This window comes from Alligator mississippiensis, chromosome 4 (genome assembly GCF_030867095.1).
Source record: "Alligator mississippiensis isolate rAllMis1 chromosome 4, rAllMis1, whole genome shotgun sequence".
NCBI classification, from domain to species: Eukaryota; Metazoa; Chordata; order Crocodylia; family Alligatoridae; genus Alligator; species Alligator mississippiensis.
Genome location: NC_081827.1, coordinates 251,310,933 through 251,331,013, shown reverse-complemented (window position 1 = coordinate 251,331,013; position 20,081 = coordinate 251,310,933). Strand labels below are relative to the sequence as shown.

General features: G+C 43.1%; 1 protein-coding gene across 2 annotated transcripts in view; it reads right to left on the bottom strand.

Annotated features, from left to right (window-relative positions):
• Positions 1–5,447: 5,447 nt before the first annotated feature.
• The window catches only part of GYPC (glycophorin C (Gerbich blood group)), a 76,092-nt gene continuing 61,458 nt past the window's right edge, over positions 5,448–20,081 (bottom strand). For both annotated transcript variants that reach the window (XM_019480543.2, XM_006265343.4), the window contains exons 2-3: positions 14,284–14,334; positions 5,448–7,041 (exon numbers count right to left, since the gene is read on the bottom strand). In XM_019480543.2, the coding sequence (XP_019336088.1) occupies positions 6,845–7,041; positions 14,284–14,334 (248 nt within the window). In that variant the 3' untranslated portion in view covers positions 5,448–6,844. The remainder of the gene's footprint in view (positions 7,042–14,283; positions 14,335–20,081) is intronic.

Genomic DNA, 20,081 nt, shown 5'->3' with positions numbered 1-20,081 from the left:
ATTTCAGTGTGGCTTCCTTCCTTTTTTAATATAGTCTATCCCCTGGTAAATCCATATTAACTCCACTTAAATGAATGGAGTCGCTGAAGTCAGCAGAGTGCCAGTTGTGTCAATCAGGAGGAAGTGAGAACAGAATATGGTCAGACGTTTCTGTACATCTCCATTAATAGTACGCAGGGTAATCGAGAGTGACAGGCTCTAGGGTCGGTCCCAGAGATGCTTGCAAACGCAGCATTATAAAAGCTAAATAGCAACTAAAATCGAATTCAGGTTCTGCAATGAAAGATGACAGGATCTAAGTAAGGGCAGCTTTTTTCCTTACTGATAGGAGTGGCAGCAGGGTGGTTAAGCAACGGTTGGTCTCTAGCTGTTGGGAGGCTTGCAATTTTCACAGTATTATGAGTCCAAAAAATGCTGGAAGTGTATCTAATAGAAAAATGCTATTAAGTGAGTACGAAAAGCAATTCAGCTATCTCCCGTGGAGAAGCGCAAACAGCATCCCATTGGCAATAATTCTGAATCTACAAGATCGATGGTATAACCCCTGAGCCCCTCTTGATGACATTGGTGGAATTAGTCTGGGTTTAGATCCATAGATTTGAAGGCTGGAAAGGACCATTCTCATCATCTAGCTTGACCTTTGGTATAAAAAAGGCCCAAAAGCATCCAGGAACCCAATGATTTCTTCACAGAGGCCATAATATTATAGAGGAATTGTAACATTAGAAAGGTAATCAGTGTCACAGTGGCTCAGCCCCAATATCCTGGCTTAGTCTCATACCCAGTCACCCAAATAAAGTCTCATACCATGTCACCCAAATAACCAGCATCAGCCTATGGCTGTAAGTATCATTAGGCTTATTGCCTGAAAAATTGGTGAAGCAATGAGAGAAGTGAAAGGATGTCATTCCAACTACTCAACAGTACCTTTCTACATCGCAAGCTGTTTTACTAGACACTGCAGGACAACTTAAGAGCCATGTTTCAGCAGCAAAGAGCAATAATTCAGTGGAGACAAGAGAGATGATGCTTTCTCTTTGGAGGCAACTCCACTGAGTTTCTGCACTGCCTATTAACACCAAGATTTGGGGATTTTTTGAGGGGATGCAGGCTCTTGAGTGACTTTGTCCTTGATTTGTATTGCTTTGTATTTTGCTTGCTGTTCCTCATCATGGTTTTGCTTCAGAAGGCATCAGTGGCATCTTTGGACAGATGGCCGGTATCAGGTCCAACAGTAGCACTGAAGTCGGTGGCAGGTGTGGAAGAATTTGACCTCCTATATATAGAGAGAATGGGAGGCATTTGCTTGAGGTTCAACCCCACCAGCTTCGATATGAATGTAGCCAAGGTTTTGGAAATATTGACTCTATAAACCAACAGGGGAAATGCTGCCACGTCGGTGCCCACTAGCACCTGGAAATCAGAGCCTTTGGGCTACAGAAATGCTTACACAAGTGTTCCCGTCAGCCGGCAGGGTTATTGCTGGGACCGTTCCTATTAACACTGGTACAATTAGCACTGACGGCAATACGCTGTTATCATGGGAACAAGCACAGTAACAGGTGTCCATATCCTGTTTTCAAAGCCTGCTTTAATCTAGGCTTGAGGATGGAGTTGAAAAGTTGCTCTGTTTTCCTTCACAAACGATGCCATTTTTCACTGGGATGTGCTTTAATTCTCCAGGGGCCTGCCCTACAGCCTACTGACGTAAACAGGACTCTTTCCAGATAATTGTTTGAATCTAATCAAATGATCAGCTATATTTCTTAACTTTCTGTATCTATCCATCTATCTATCTATCTATCTATCTCGTCTCTGACTAGGTTTTGTGTGATACATATACATATACACACACAAACCACCGCACCACACCTCATGTGTCCAAACAGCATAAAAAATAGCACATATTTGATGATTCAATACAAAAAGATACTAAAGCACTAAAAGGCAGGTTTGAAAAATGACTCTTGCTTCTAAATACAGGCAATATGGCTTTATGTACACAATATTGACACTCAATCATTATAAAACACTAGTACAGGAACATTGGTACTAATCACATAATTGCTCACATAGAAGAATATCCTATTTCCTGATCTTGGTTATTACTGAATCCTGGGAGTTCACAAATAGCCCAAACCTTTCAATGCTGTTTTTCAAGTCAATTAGCTGTTCTTGATCAAAGACTGCGACCACCTGCAGGCACCAGTGTTGCACATGGTGCCTTGTTTTGCTCAGCCTGTGACTTACAAAGAAAAGTTTTGTAAATTATCCCTCAAAGTTACGACTAATTTGCAATGCAGTGGTTTGGAGCCATGTGGGATGAAGACAGTGGGACTATTGTGTGGCAAAAGGATTGGGCCCTTCAAGCCATGCCAATCTTCTGGTGCTGTCAGATGTTTCCCTTCCTTTACAAAGCCAAGGTTGTCCTAAAAAGACAAACAAACAAAACCCAGAGCTGAGCTCTGCTCCGAGTGCTTGAGTCATTTCTAAATAAGGCAAAACCCTGGAACGCAAGAGGACAGCATCAGAAGGCTTTTTGAAAGAAAATAACCGAAAACATGGCCAGTGCCAAAGTTACTGCTCTGCAAACATTCGAAAAGGCTCATTAGTGATGAGCAGGATGTCATTATGGACTTGGATTGCTCCATTGGCTGGATGAGTGCAGAAAAACAGCTTGAAGAAATGAAGCAAGCTACTAAATTGGGGCATGTTCAAAGAGTAGCGATTGCATTATTTCAGGTTTGAGGGATCCTAAATATTCAAATATTGGACCAGGTTCTTAGCTGATAGGAATTGAGGTAGCTTTACTGAAGCCACTTCATGCTACCTAAAAATCTAGATGCTTTATGACTAATAGTTGGCTGTTGGCTGTTGGCTAAATCCATCCCACAAAACCCAGTCAAAGACGATCTCAAAATCCCTCTGACCCTCAACGAGGTGAGGAAAGCCACCAAGCCAATGAAAAATAATGAGGTACCTGGAGCTGATTGACTCCCTGCCAAAATCTTCACGCATGGGGGAGAGGAGCTCACATCACAGCTCCATGACCACATCTTAAGGATCTAAAATAAGGAAATCCCAAATGACCTCAGGGTTGCCAGGATTGTGCCAGTCTTCAAGAAAGATGTACAGGAGAGATCTCAAGATGCTGGAAAAATGCCATTAACATTGCCTGCAGAAGATCCTTTGAATCCAGGGGGTAGACAGATGCCCCGACATTAGCATCCTCTCACAAGCAAACACCATGAGCATCAAGGTGGTAATTATCCAACTTCAATTTCACTAGGCTGGCCACTTCCTATGTACGTCCAACTCCAGACTCCTGAAGCAAGTTTTATTCTCCGAGCCCAGTCAAAACATATGCTCAAAAGGAGGGCAGAGAAAGTCCTTCAAGGGCGTCCTCAAGGCCAACTTGAAAAAAATGCAATGTCAACATTGTGGGAATCTATTGTCCAAGACCATAAAGATAAAAATACATGTAAGGTACTCCACCTGGGAAGGAGGAACCCCCAGCACATCTATAGGTTAGGGAGTGTCCTTCTCAGCAGCTCAGAGGCAGAGAGGGAACTTGGAGTCATAAGTGACTCCAAGATGAACATGAGCCGGCGGTGTAACGAGGCCATCAACAAGGCCAGTCGCATCTTGTCATGCATTAGCAGGTGCATGACTAATAGATCAAAGGAGGTGATGCTTCCCCTCTATGCAGCACTGGTCAGGCCACAGTTGGAGTACTGTGTCCAGTTTTGGGCACTGCACTTCAAGAGGGATGCGGGGGATCTCAAGAGGGTCCAGAGGAGGCCACTCGCATGATTAGTGGCTTTCGTAATAGATGCTATGGGGGGAGGTTGAGAGAGCTGAATCTCTTCAGCCTTCACAAGAGACGGCTGAGGGGAGATCTTGTGGCCGCCTATAAATTTATTAGGGGAGGTCAACAGGGAATAGGGGAAGCGCTGTTTACTAAGGCACCCCAGGGAGTGACTAGGAATAATGGGTGTAAACTAGTTGAGAGTGGATTTAGATTAGATATTAGGAAGAAATGTTTCACAGTAAGGGTGGCCAGGATCTGGAATGGGCTTCCAAGAGAGGTGGTGCTATCACCTAGCTTGGAGGTCTTCAAGAGGAGGCTAGATAGTCACCTGGCTGGGGTCATCTGACCTCGGTCCTCTTTCCTGCCTATGCAGGGGGTCAGACACGATGATCCATTGTGGTCCCTTCCAACTCTACAATCTATGAATCTATGAACCATGCCAAAGGAGCTGCAAGGATCTCAGTACTTTGAAAACTTATGGCAACAACAGGAGATGGAAAAGCAGGAGTGGCAGAAACAGCATGTCATGGACCAAATCATGAACCCAGAGCCACCCCCCTTGCATGGAAACATGTGCCCGAGCTGCAGCGAAATCTGTTGATCCCTGATCAGCCTCATCAGCCATCTTTGGACCCACAGGTAAGACAATCATGGAAGACAATCATCCTCGACGGCGAGGGATTGCCACTGATTATGATGACCTAAATGAGTATGGCGTCTCAGACTTGGTGGGGTTCTTTCATTCACTCATAAGGAGAAAAATTGCATTAGGATATCTTGCAAATATTCAGATATCCCACCACCCCCGTGTACTGCTTAGTTCGGTGTAACAGGCTCAAGTCCTAAAAATCAAAAGGGTCTTACGGGGGTGAGATAGGAATTTGTTTCCTGCAATATCAGTGGTCCTTAGGTTTTAGGTGATCTCTGCCCTGATGAGAGACATGGATACACTGCAAGCATGCCATGCCCATAGCAAATATATACATGCTTTTCAGTCTGGCACCAGGCCTGAAGCTTATTGCCTTTTTTTTTTTTTACAAGAGTTTAAATTTAATATTGAACTGAAGAGTAAAACCTCATTTCTGCCTCTTTTTCTAGTGTCTCTAGATGCATAAGCTTAGTTTTGCTGCTAGCTTAATAATTTTCTCCTTGATGCTTGTTCTAAATTATGTTGAGAAAGTAGAAAAAGGATTAAAATGCAAATTAAAAAAAAAAGAAGTCAAATGTACATGATGACCCCATACTTGAATATGGTTAGGAAAACGCACACAACTTAGTACTATCTTGTTAGCTATTATATATGACATGGCTGTAAAATAGCATATAGAATTTGAACGTAAGCTTTTTTGTAAGTTGGCAGTATTGCAGTGTCCTTTGGCTAAAAGCATAAAGCAAGTGTTTTGTATTAGCCAAATTTAAATCTTTAGGCCTATAATACCTGAAATCCTCCTCCTGTAGGTGCTGAGAGACCACAAGCAATTCTCTTTGTTCCTTTGTGGCTTTTCTCCTTCAGCAATTTCTCTCTCTCATGGCTATATGGCCAGCATGGTGAGCCACAGTGTACTCAAGGCGCCTTCCAGGTTTCAATGCCAAGGAGTGAGGATCAGCCGCAAAGTGTTGAAAGCACAACTGTACATAACTTTATATAGATATATATATTTTAATCAAAACATAGAAAGACTGTTGAGTACAAAGAGTATAGCTGGTAAATGGAGTATTTGTGATTAATTATGTCCCTCCCTCCTCTATTTTTGATAGTTAAGAGCATACATGCATCTGGTGATAGGCAGGTGCAGAAAACAATTAATCCAATTTCTTGCACTAATTGTTGGCTTCAATTAGGCAGACAGCTTGTTGGGGTGAAGGAATTCATCACAGTCAATTCTTTTGTGATGAGCAGGATCTTTGCTGTTATGTAGTATTTCCAATTTATTTTTTAAAGAGCGGATGCTCGGTGTAATTTTTGTATCCAGTGCCACGTGGAAATATTTAAAAGCCATTGGGGTGGAAAAAAAAAGGTGAAATCAATGCAAAGGAATAGGGTTCAAACAACTACAGGTTTTCATTATAGTGAACTGCTAAGAGTTCTTTCTCCCCTTAAGTAGCCTCAATTCCCCAAAATGTCAGCTGATGTTTTTTTCAAAAGAAATCTCCAAAATAAAATAAATAAATAAATACCAGAGCAAAATCTCTCCGCTAAGATCTAGTTGAGATCGGGTGTTTCAGAAACCCTACACTAACCAATACTCTTTACCTTAACTATCTACCTACTTTGGCATGCGTTCAAGGGACCTAGAGGCTATTTACAATCATATTCATAAGCCTACTGGTTATTACCTAGTACACTATAGTATCCAACCCATCGCAATTCTCAAGTTGCCATGCAAAGCCAGTTATAAATAAAAAAACCTTCACTCTTAACTCTTTTCCTACCTTTTGCTATGGTATTTTGTTTCTGTGAAATATCTTTGGTTTAAAAAAAACAAAAATCTAAAAACTTCTTTCCCCCCAAGGCCCTCAGATCCTTACACTTGGAAATGCACACATTTAAAGGGGAAAAATCTGGACTGCAAATCAATATTTGTTCTGGTAACCTCAGCTTTATCTGGTTTAGCATTTGTTCTATTGCCATTTGAATTTCATTTTCAGGTAGTCCTGTATAATATCAGCGTAGGATGCATCATTAACTTTGAGTGAATGTTTTCCATTGGCAGCTGTTATTTTCACCAAATGTCAAGGTTTGACATTTGATATCATTATCTAGTATTGGTATATCACTCATACTGAGATTTTGTTTCTTCTTATCTGATATTGAATTCAACTGTGACCAGCTGTGCTGCTAATAAAATCAACAGCCAAGTATCTGGCATTCAGTTCATCACGGGGAAGAATAAAGAAGTAGCATTTCAATTAGGAGGCTTGCCTATACCCTTGCAATATCCATCTTTTGAAGTTGCCGTGGATGCAGTGCTTCTGATTGATTCCCTTGGGGAAAGGAGCATGAAGGAAGTCTTCATGTGGACTCTTTAACTCTCAGATGAAATATTCCTTTTTGCTCTCATCCACCGCCTCCTGGAGAGCAGGGTCGTTTTTCAAAGCGGTGTCTGCATTTTCGGCAAATTCAGTTCCCTTTGCCTCGTTGGTGTGGTAGGTGCCTTTGTGCCTGTACAGGTACCGAAGCATCACAATCACCAGGCAGGTGAGGACAAAAGCAATTGCTGCAATAACGCCTAGAAGGAGAAGAGAAAGGATTGGATGTCTTAATTAGCCACAGTACACAGCCCTCACTTGACCTCACACCACTGAGTGTTCAGTAGAGAGGAGAGAGCAGAGATTGGTTAAAAATAATTCGTTTGCAAATATCTAGTTGGTCTAATAAAAGAGATCACCTCTACCATGAGTTTTGATGGTTTTTTTGCCTCTAGGCCAATATGGCCACAACCTGGATACCTGACACAGCGGAGAGGAAGCATGTATCGTAACAAGACATTCAGACCTGCTGGGGATGAGCATGGATCCTGGTTTTCTCTGATTTAAAAAAAGTCCCCAATTTTCAGATTAAAAAAAAGTAACCCAAAATCCACATTTTTCTGTAATTGAAATGAAACACTACTTCTACTTCTACACACACACACGTAGAATATGCACACGCACACACACACACACACACACACACACACACACACATATATATATATAGTGGCACTTTATTTTAATCATGGAAAATGTGGATTTGGGGTTACTTTTTTTAATCTGAAAATTGGGGAGTTTTTTTAAATCAGAGAAAACCAGGATCCCTGGTGATGATGAGGTTTATACAGGTCTGTGGATAGATAGATTGGTAGAAGACAGAATTCCAGAAAGCCAGGACTAATTAACGGTTTTGCAGGAACACGTTAAAAAACTCAGACTGACTTCTTTCAAATGTATCTACCAGCTATTTGGATTCAATGCCTGAATTTGTCCAACATATGCATTCATCCCCAAATGGACCAAAACAAGATGATCCAAAGCAGAAATCACCAGGGGATTGCCTGTTAATCACCAGGAGGTTCTGCCCTCGTGATAACTTCCAGGTGAGGTCTTAAATGGGCCCAATCCCACCCAAGTGATGATTTTCTGTGACTTCAGGGATGGCAAGGGAACACGTCACTGGGAACAGATGTCTCAGCATGCCTGTAGCACTGCTCTGTATTTACTACCTGCTGCATGCTCTAATTAAGCAAATGTATTTTCTAATGACTGTGGAAGAGGCACCCAATACAAGGAATTCTGTAGGGATCCTTGAGCCTGGCTAACACTAGCAACTTCTCAACTGGAGAAGAAATTATATTTCCTAAAGGCATCTTGAACACGGAAATGAATAAGCCCTGATTAGCAGCTGGCCAGCTGTAGGGGAGTGAAACCGGGCTAGACAGGGAACTGTACAAATTTGGGCACTTCAGAGCCACTCCCACTGTGTTCCCTCCCTATGGGAGAATGCACTCTGGAATGCCATAATTCAGAAATCATGAGTTGTCACCCAAACTTGGCACAAAATAATGAGATTTCTTTCCATAACACCCCCCCCCCCAAACCTCTGGATTTATTTATTTGGTCTTATTTTTCTTTTACCCTTTAAATTAAAATCTGGTCACTTTTCCAAACTTCTGTCTGCAACCATGTTAACTGGGAATCTTTATTTCTTTTTTAAATATAAATGGAAGATGAGATGCTCACATGTATTCACTTGGCTCCAGGAGCTGGAGCTTTAACAGATAAACTGAACATCCCACAGTTCATGACTACATTATGGCTAGGGACGGAAATTACACATTAATCAACATAAGTGATCAGAAACCAGATCAAAACCATAACACAACAGAAGCTCAGTGCACACAAACCACTTTCAAAATGGCCCAAACCAGTTTAAGATAAACCTGGATGGATGTAGTATCAGACTTAGCTGGTTAGGTCAAATTGGTTTACTGAACTTCTGTCCCAGATCCCCTCCAGATTTAAGTTAACTCACAGTCCCCCAGCATCCCAGGATGCTTTGCACCTCCCCTGCAAACCCCCATGCCCCCTTGCAGAGTGGGTGGGCTAGCCTTGGTCCAAGCTATCTGCTCCAGACAAGCAGAGAGGCATGGTCTAGCACCCCCTGTCTGCAGGCCTGCACCAATGCTGGGAGGTGGCTGCATTTCCAGAATCAAAAGTAAATGTCTGTTCACTTGCCTATGGGTTCAATCTACGCAGCTTAAACTAAGCTGCAAACATTGAATCGATTCAACCCCAGACTTTTTGACTGTCTGCATTTAACTCACAAGAGCTAGCAAACTTCATGGATACACACAATAACAGCCATTTCCCCCAAAGCATTTATGCACCTAAGTCTCATTGGTTTTAAAGGGAGTTAGGTTCCTCATTAGTTTTGAGGGTCTGGGCTTAGTCTTTGAATGGACTTTCACTGTAGGTTTCCATGGTATAGATGGCCATGTTTGTCAGCAGGGTTATGAGGGGGAGGTCTGTTATAGAAGGGAATGTAGACTATACCCTGCAGATGAATACAGAAGACCACTGTATTTTTTCAAAATGCACTTTGAAAATGAATTCCTATGGTTTTACAGTGCCTAATTCTGGAAACTTTAACTAACTGTTATTAGAAATAAAAATCTCTCATATATAGAAGTGGAGTCGACAATAATATGGTAGCTCCAAAAGGGGCTTCATCAATTTATAGGACCTCACTGGTATCCCATGGCACAACAGGTTTTAATGGGCTTTAGATCTGGCACAATATTAATAAAGCCTAAGGGATGAAGCGCAATTCAATTTACCCTTCTGCTTGTTCACAGGAAGCTGGAATTAAAGTTACAGGAGATGGAACCTCAGGGAAATACAGCAGAACCTCACCAATTTGCACTAATGATTAGTTAACCCCCTTGTGAAGTATTGGAATTAGCAACTTAGCGAGGGAGTGAGCAAACAACATCAAAATAAAAAAGACCGGGCTCCGTCCCTCTGCCGAGCTTTGCTTATTTATTCTGACAACTGTATTTATTTGAAATGTAGGAGAGTACTTTAATAGCACGCTAGGAAATGGTCTGTAATATATTTTGCAGATGTAATGGGGCTGGATCATCCAGCGGTGTAAAACAGCATAGCTCTGATCTTAAACCACTTTATGCCCCCAGAAATTTGGCCTAAATAATTCTTAGTCATGTAAGCATTTGCTTCAGTGCATGACTATTAGAAATGGGGAGGGAGAATGTTTTCTTTATATTTATAGGACTGGCAAGGACCCCCCAGTTCCCTCGGTTTGCAGGCGTTTGGCCAAAGAGGTCTACAGGATTATCTGCTTTGGGCCCTCTCACACACACCCAGCATAAAACACCCAGTTGTCTCTTCACTGAGAAACAGGGACCATCTCATATTTTGAGCAATTGTGGTTTGAGAGTAATACAATGGGAAGTGGGAGGTAAGAGAGGAGGCTGCTTCAGGGGGGTGAATGGATAGAACAATGACCCTCAGCGAGGAAGCTGTGGCACCCTGGGGTGCCTTGAGATCCTTCCAAGGGTGTGTAGAGGGAGAACTGCAGTTTGCTACTGGAGCATGTACAATAACCACTAAACTCAAGAACTTTCCAGAACTTTCTGAACCCTTGGCCAGGGCAAGCATGCTCAGTCAAAAGTTGAAAAAGAGCAGGAAAGTTCTGAGGAGGAGGCAAATGACACTTTTAAATGACAGTTTGGAATGACAAAAGGTGGTTAAATATGGGAGGGATGATTGGAAGAATGCCTGATTGACAGACAAAAGGTTAAAGATCACTGGATAAGTATTTGTGTTGCCAGAAGGTCAAGGGAAGTAATTATTCCCCTCTATTCGACATTGGGGAGTTCACATCTGGAGTCCTGTGTCCAGTTGTGGGATTCCCATTACAGAAAGGATGTGGACACATTGGAGAGAGTCCAGTGGAGGGTGACAAAGATTGTGCGGGGGCTGGGGGACATGGCTTATGAGGATAGACTGAGGGAATTGGGCTGATTTAGTTAGAGAAAAGGAGATTGAGGCGGGATTGAATAGCAGCCTTCAACTCTCTGCAGGGGGGTTGCAAAGAGGATGGAGTTGGTCTGTGCTCAGTGCAGGCAGATGACAGAGCAAGGGGCAATGGGCTCAAGCTGCAGCAAGGGAAGTTGAGGTTGGATATTAAGAAGAATTTTCTCCTTAGGAGGGTGGTGCAGCACTGGGACAGATTACCCACAGAGGTGGTGGAGTCTCCATCCTTGGGGATTTTCAAAACCTGGCTAGACAAAGCCTTGTCTGGGATGATGTAGTTGGGGATGGTCCTGCTTGGAGCAGGGGTTGGACTAGATGTGACCTCCTGAGGTCCCTTCAACCCTCATTGTCTGTGATTCTACGAAAAGTGGTGTGATAGGGAGCTAAATAAGAATAAAAGGGTGTGAAAAAGGCTCCTCAGGGTCTCCAGCAAACTGAGTTCAGGAGAGTGGTGACCTCTTGAAAGGGATCTGAGGATTGCAGTGCTGGGGATTAGGATCTGAAGAGCGGATCATAATGCACCTTGGTTTAGGGAGGAGAAAGAGTCCTTGGGCACGTCTACATGTTCATTAATGCATGTTAGATACTGTGCATTTAGTTTAGCACTTGCTTAATAAAGTCCTAACTATATGTGCAGTAACTAGAGTTACTGCACAGTAGTGTTGGCGCATGGTTATTTTGTCATGCTTACTGTGCTTTAGCTTAATAACACCACTCAGTAGGTTATTAGCACAGTTTTTATTTGCCACTCTATTGCGCGGTGTTATTAGGCTAATGCGCAGTAAGCGTCTTGTGTAGACGTGCCCCTTGAGAGTCTTGTGTGGAGTTTAGTTGTGTAAAAGTAACTCTTAAGATAAGAGAAGGAGAGAGTTGCTGATGTGATTCATCGCACTGGTGTTATCACAAACTGCCTGTCTCCCTGTCTACTCATCTGAAGTTGTTTCATCTCATTGAACCCTTGGCGGTCAATGTAGAGTTGGTAAAATATTGTTTATATTATTCCTTATCGTCCCTGTTTGTTTTTGCCCTGTCTCATTCCTGTTTGGTCTCACTGTTTATTATATTGTCACTCCTGCGTATGCCAAGTTGCTTGTCAATAATAAATCTTCATTATTCAACCTGCCCTTGGCATCATCATTCAGGCTGATATACTAAAAAAAAATGAGTCCAGTATTGTAACTGGCAGTGTTGAAGGGGATGTCATAGAATGATAGAAAACGAGGGTTGGAGGGAGCTCAGGAGGTCACATCTAGTCCAACCCCCTGCTCCAAGCAGTACCAGCCCCAACTACCTCGTCCCAGCTAAGGCTTAGTCTAGCTGGGTGTTAATAACCTCCATGGATGAAGAGCCCACCACCTCTCTATGTAACCTGCTTCAGTGTTTTACTACCCTCCCTATGAGAGTTTTTCCTAATATCAAACCTCAACTTTCCTTGCTGCATCCTGAGCCCCTTGCTCCTTGTCCTGTTATCTGCCCCCACTGAGATCAGTCCAGCTCCATCCTCTTTGCAACCCCCTGCAGGGAGCTGAAGCCTGCTATTAAATCCCCCCTCAATCTTTTCTTCTCCCAACTAAATCAGCCCATTTCCCTCAGCCTCTCCTCACAAGTCCTGTGCCCCGGCCCCCAAGCCATTTTTGTTGCCTTCCTTCGGATCCTCTCCAACTTGTCCACAACCTTTCGATGTTAGCGTGGTTTGGTAGTCCTCACACCACCCCTTTACAAGCCCAGCAAGTTGGGGGGTCTCACCTCCTCCAAACTGTTGGTGCAACAGGTGTGGCAGGGTGCCATCCAATATTAGCACTCTTAGGTGTGCAAACACGATTCAAAAGATAAACCCAAAGATTTCAAAGAGGAGCCCATAGTAGGAAAACTATTCTGACCTCTTGTGCTCTTTCTGAGTTCTTTGCAACTGAATTGCTCGATTACGTTCCTGTATTCAAAAAATGAGTGAAAATTAAGTAATGGTATTTTCTCAACGATGCCTTAAGCCTTCTGAGAGGTACCTTAAGTCTAAAAACTTTGAGAACCACTGGGCTAGAGATTTCATAGATTTCATATGAAATCTCTAGCCCAGTGGTTCTCTAACTTTTTAGGCTCAAGGCACCTCTCATTAGGCTCAACGCATCATTCAGAAAATACTAGTGCTTAATTTTAGAGATTATAAGCATGCTTTCTGATGAACAGATGAGATGAAAGGCAGACAGGCAAAACTGGAGCAGAGGCTACCTGCCTTCAGCCTTGTGTGTGGATTTTGGGCTGGTGGGGTGGGTTTAGGCAGGGGCTTGCTATGCTCAATGACACCCCCATGGCCAGGAATGGAGGAGATGCTGATAGCATTTTCTGCTGATAAAAAGGGAACTTCTCACTGCCATAATAACTTCCCCGTTCCCTGGTTTCCTGCCTTCTCTTCCTTTAGGGAGGTGGGGCAGGGAACAACCGGCAGCATGGTTCTTGAAGAGGATGCATTTCCAGCTCTAAAGCTATATTGTGTGTGAGCTACTGGACTGGGACCTGAAACACATGAACGCTGCCCCTGGCTCTGCCACTAGCCCGGTGGGTGCAGTCATTATATCTCACGGTATATAGTGATTTTTAGTTGTATATCCCACTATGCTATACCTCAGTTTCTTCTTCTGTGAAGTGGGGACAATAATAATGACAGATGGGAAGCTCCTTATGCAGGGACGATGACCAATGAACTAATTGCAGCTGCAAATGATGGTAACTTAAATGTCTGGATGATATTGTATTCATTGAGGAGTCACCACAGACTCGCCCTGGCATAAACATGATCCAAAACTCTTGGACATTTCTCATTCTTCCCCTCTCTTGGCTACAGGTTCAACATTTGGCTAAGTTAAATGTAACCTTGCAATTCCTACTGGGTGGGATGTGACAGTAGACTAAAATAACATCGTATCTTCACCAAAACAAAGAGGCACGGGTTAGCTTTGCATTTCGACATGTGCTTAACCTTAAGCAGCTGACAAATTCCGAGCAGATGTAAAGCAAAACTTTTTTAGCAAGGAGCATGATTTACCGCTGGAAAGAAAAATAGCAAGGAATGTGTTAGATTCTCCATCACTGTCAACTTCTTAAATTAAGACTGGATGGTTGGTTTTTTTTCTGAAAGATCTGCTTCAGCTGGAAGGCAAATGAATTCAGAGAAGCCCTATAGCCTGGGTTATGCAGGAAGCGAGACCGCACGATTGCAATGGTTCCTCCTGGATTTAAAATGTAGGAAGAACTAGGCAAAATGGAAAACTAAGCTGTTAAAATTACAAAAAATGTGGGCTGAAATGTTTTGTTCTGCTTTCTGAACATTGTCTAGTGTCTGTACACTGGCTTTTGTAAGAAGTTGACCAAGTCTATGATTGTATAAGATGGGAAACAACTCTTAGTTGTCACAGTACCTTGAAACACCACCCGACACTTACCTGCAATGACAATAACATCTGTCCTAGTTGAAGAATCCCCAATATCGTCCACTAGAAATAGATCAGAAAATACAAGTTAATTTCCAGAAAGGGGGTTAGTCATTTGTCTGCTGAAAAGTGCAATATTATTTCAACCTCCTAGAACTTAAACAAGATTTCTCATTAGCCAGAAACCTCTATAAAATCCCTCATTAGACCCTGGCTGTGACTCTACCAGTTTTATACCACTGTAATGCTTGGAAAGTGCTTGTCCCTCAGAGAAATATCTAGGGCTAAATTCTGTTTTCCCCACTCAGTGTTGAATGCACGGCTACCAGCAAAGTCCTGGCCTACACAAGCAGGGTCAGGATAACCTTCACTTTGGCTGTGTTGGTGTACTTCTGAATTTCGATGCAGCTCTCACACTCCTGGAGGCAGAAACTACTTCCACCTGCAGAACTACACAGCTCTCCCCTTCATGCAATGAGCAGATCTGAGATACGTCCAAAGACAGATCTTTATTTACCCAGGAAGTGGATGACTCTTGATTCATTCCAATGGTGAACTTTAACCTGTGCTAGGATGCCTCCATCAGCTCAGGATCCTGTTTCCTCCTGACAGCGTAAGGCATAAGCACCCTAGCAAGACTGATGAGCTGAGAAGATGGACATCTATGCAAACAAGAGCAAACAAGAGCAATGTGTCCCTCCTCTAACAATCAGGCTAGGAGGTGTTCACAGTGACATCTACTCCAGATCTTAGGGCTTGGGGCACTCTGCTAAGGCATGCAAGGTTCGCACTTCTCAATCATTACAGCATTTCATACCTCCTATGGCTTAGCAGAGTGCCCCAAGCCCTGAGCTCTGCAGTCGAATACCTCCTGCCCCTCTTCTTCATTGGGCAGCCAAGCAAACATCATGGGACTACAAGGAAAGCAAGTGAGAGGGAGCCTAGTGCTCAAGGTGAAGGGCCATGTCCTGGAAAGGAAGGACCTATGCCTTTTGGTCTCTCCTCCAAAAGCTGTCCATGTATTCAGCTCAAGGATCCTTTGATGCCAAATGCACCAAGTACATTGATGTACATCTGGAGTCAGGGCATTGTAAGTCATGGCACTATTCTGGATTGCATTTGAGTAACTGGGGGCAGGATCCGGTCCAGTGGAGTTGCAGCAGTCAGGGTGGGTAGGGACTGTGCCCTGTGGTGCTCAGGGTGACCTGACAACAAATGCATCGCCAACACTTAGTGGGCCCACTCCACCCTCGTAGAGGTGTGGTGAGATGTGACAGTAGAGCGAGTCTACCAACGTCCCATAAGGGGGGTGAGCTAGTTACAGAGGGTTGGAGAAGGCTGAATATCGTACACAAGAGGGACTTCTTTTCCTGGAAGTCAGAGATCTTGCGGTTTCTTGCTATGAACCCACTAGGCTGGCCTTCCCTCTCTTTCCAAACATAGGCACACACTCTTTCCTGTAAGGGATTTTGGGTCTTGTCTTCCAACAGGTTTTTCTTACACGATGGAGGACTGTAACAAGGACTTCTACTCAGAGGCTTTCCAAAGAGTGTAGTCTGGGTCTCTCCTCCTTGCTGTGGCACTGGGAGGTTCAAGGAGGTGGAGAGCCCTCGGAAGACACCTGCTCACAGAGCTGTTGATGGGAATTTTGATCCCAAACTGTTGATGGGAGTTTTGCCAATGACTGTCATGAAAAATGCATGAATAGCAATGGAAAGGTGGTCTCCTTTCCCCCCCTACCACAGCAGCATCCGCCTCCTTGAGCCACAGAGCCTGGCTCCTTTCTTCTGTTCCTACAGTGCTTTCCCTTGTGCCTGCTTTGTGGCCTACCTTCAACAGGCAGATGCTTTCAGTCCTGCATAGTTTGGGATTAGGATGTTGCTGAGTGATGCATAAAATCTGGGTTCACATCTCCTGAAGGACAGATGGGCCCAAAACTTGGGTCTCACATTGTTCTGGGCAGGCATTTTAACTCCTAGGCCAACAGTTCCCAGTCTGTGGTACAGGTACCACCAGTGGGATGCAGACAACGTGTCAGTGGTACGCATTAACAGATTTATTATAATTAATTTATACAACAAAAATTTGCTGGTGGTACTTAAGGTTGTATCATTTTAAATTGACGGTACACTATCTGCCAGAGTTTGGGAACCACTGTCCTGGGCTATTGGTTGACAGGTTGGCCCTTTCGGATGTTTCCACTTCTGGGGGTTTACCCAGAAACTCTGCATCTGTAGAGACGTTGAAGCATAGGCTGAAGCTAAGTTGAAATTGGAACATAAATTGATGGAGATAATTCTGAGACAACATTGAAAAGGTGATCAGGCATGTGTAATAGGGACAGACATAGTTATGGAAGGGGAAAATGTAGTCTCGTAAGGTATTTAGGTATGTAAACATGATTCGGGCCATTACACAAGGTGAAGCTGAATGTCATTGGGTGATTTAGATACCTAAAAATACTGAATGTGACATATGCCTTGACGCTGAAATGGACTTTTACCCTCTAACATTAATTATGAGCATTCGCCTGAAATGTTCGCCCATGACTAATTACGTTAAGCATATCTGGGCACTCTGACTATTCTTAGGGCATTTTGGATTAAGAAACACAAAACAAAACAGTGGTGTCTGTTTTGCACCTATTCATAGCTCTTTTGAATATGAGCTAGATCGTTGTTTGGCATAAATTAGTCTAGCTCCATTGACTTCAATGACTGTTATTTCTCTGCAACGTCCTGATGTTTATTATTTCCTAAGCATATATTTGGGTGGGAGATGGGGTGAAAAGTGGAGCAGAAGCTGTTTATGCCAACTCTGAATATGGCCCTGCTAAACTAAATTACATACTCACCTGGATTATCAGGGACTCATAGGAAGGGTTGGAAGGGACCTCAGGAAGTCATCTAGTCCACCCCCCCCCCTTCTTCTTATTACATCAAAGAAGATAATATTACACTTTAAAAGCATATGGGATGTATCTGACCTTGCCCTTTTAAGTACCTGAGAAGGAATCACTCTGAAAAAGTTATAAGCTACTGAAAGAGGAGTTAAAATGGAAATGACATCTTGACCTTAATTAGAGCGCTTATTACGATATCTCAAACTACTAATGAAATGCTGTAGTATTTTAAGGAAAAAAAACCCCAACAATGAACATTTTTCTTCCTTATCTTCCAGGAGGGAGTCTAATGCAAAAGTACATTGAGATAGACTGATATTTCCCTAATGGCTTCTCTCCATGGACACAAGCCAATGTTATCAGGCTGTAATGCTGATCTCAGTTGTCCTAGTTTTTTAAATAAGTGTACCTCCATTGGCATCAACAGTTACTCCTCAGTTTTGATGGTGAGAGAGAGGAGAATCAGACTCAAACTGTGTTTGGTATCAGCAGGAACTTAACACCGTGCAGGACTATTAATTATTTTCAAAGGTAAAGTCATAGCAAGCTTTCAAGCTGCAGCATCTAGAGTGGTGAAAGATAAAGGAAAAGGTGATTGACTCTGGAGGTTTTCCATGTCATGTTTATTAAGAAGCCTTGTTTCACCTTGCTGTATAGTATTTATGTAATTACGAATTCCACCCATTTACTTACAAGACTAAACGGACAGTATGGAGTAACTCCTGCCCATGCTTAGCATGCGTTGCTTGGAAAGGTCTTTTTGGGTGGAAAAGGAAGAAATCTTAATTCTAGGTCTCCTACAGTAGTAGTGAGGCCGTTATATCTCCTGCAACTTCCCAGCTCTAGGAAGGATATTGAATCCAGTGTAGCAGACCCAGTAATTTCAGCCCCTCTTCTTAACCCACAATTGGTCACTATAGAACCAATAACCTCAGCAGCCCTGGACTTCAGGGTATATATCAGGGGCAGGCAATTATTTTGGCTGGAGAGCCACTTAATGAGCTTTGGTGAGCTGTAGAGGGCCACAAGGGTAGCCCTTTGACAGATGCCCCACCCCCTGGTTGCCATCTTGGGACCGGAAGTCCCACCCCTATACGATATATATACACCCATGCCAGGGGTCATCCTCCAGATCTTGACCCCTCACACAGTTCAAGGGGTTTCTAGAGTATCTGCAATACAGTCCAGGTTTAGAATTTGTGCGTCACCCAGAAGATCCTTCCCAGGACCCTTTTACTCTATGCACTGATGGAAGAAGTTTGCCTCAAGTACATGATCAGAAAACTCTCATTATAATCAGGTCTCCTCAAAAGCCTCAGAAGAGATTAATTCCTTCAAGGTCAAACTACGTCGCGTGTCTTTATGAGATAGATATGCATTGCTCTTTGACAAAGAAAATTCCTCTATTATATAGCAATCAGAAACCTAAAGGTGTGAATTCGAAAATACGTCCCTAGGTTACTGAATTATCATGTTCCAAAGATTGCTTCCAAATATTAATCCCAGATCAAAGCAGTATCACTTTAATTATAAAGGTACGGGGGTAACTCTCCATCCTTCTTGGCATTCCCAGTTGCGTGTCTGATTCAGATAGCAAGCTGGTGCCTTATCTGCAGCACTTGCTACTGAAGTGCTTTTTGATAAGGGATTAGTGAATCTTTGCACTGAGAAGTTTTCCTTTCAACACTGTACTTTTAAAACTGTCTAAAGAACTCCAGCCAGATCTTCTAAGGCTATAAATTTGAGTTGCTCTGCTGAAGTCAATGGTGCTATGCCACCGAATACCGACTATCACCATTTGACCATCACTGCCATGGCTGTTACTTATTGCAAGTAGGAAAGTCTGACTTTTGCCTCTGAACAGCCTTACTCCACACTAAGATAAGGTTGTCTATTTAGCATAAGGCTAAAACCCTGAGGCCCACCCTCATTTTCCCCTCCCACCCCTCTACAAGCCCTGCAGGTTTAACACCCTTGTTTTAAATGGTTCAGCGTCTCATTCAGAAAGTTGGCATAGCAACACTACCAACCTAAAATTTCAAGCCAAACCCTTCCCAAATGCATGCAACTGGTTGAAAAATCATGAGATTCACAAAAAATGGGTTTTCTTATTTACTGTATTTTATCTTATGGGTACATTCTGGTTCAGCTTTTCCCAGCAACCGTGGAGGATAGAAATTTTCTTTGCTTTAAATGAAAATTGACATTCTCACATAACGCCATAGATGTAGGAACTGGGATTTTAAGGCAATCATCAAATATAATATGCAGTTCACCACAAAAATACCTAAGTCTGCAACACTGAGCCTATTAGCTCCCCCATACTTTGCAGGTGTCCTGGGGTTAAAGCCATTCATGGCTATGAGGCACTAAAATAGTACAGTAGAGGACACCGTATCATGCCTGATTTAGGCAGTCTCTTCCAAAAAATGCAAAAGACATAGATTTAAATATCTGCCATTTTGTGGAGGACAGGAGCGCCATGTGGTTTAGATGCTGATACCAGCAGTTTATGGGTTAATTTGTCAAATAGCTGAGTTTTGGTCTCCTGATGCTATATCTGCCATTTTCATCTGCAAAATGAATGAGGGATGGGGGGCAGCCACCATCTTGTCTGCTAGTTGTTCTTCATGTGACTCCACTCCTCCACACTGATTGGTAGAGAGGCCCTGGCAGAGAAGGGAGGGAAGAAGGGGCACCTGCCATCTTATCTTCTGCCCATTGTGCTGCCCTGCCAGCTGGCATCTTCCCCTCCTGGCAGCCAGGATTGCAGGCTCCCACTGGGGAGCCAGCAGATTATTTTAATTAAGTTTTTTTGGTTGATTTTGTGGATTTTGGAGACAATCCTGGATTTTGTGGCTTCTGCAAAACCTCTGAAACTGCAAATTAAGTAGGTCCCTAATTATAT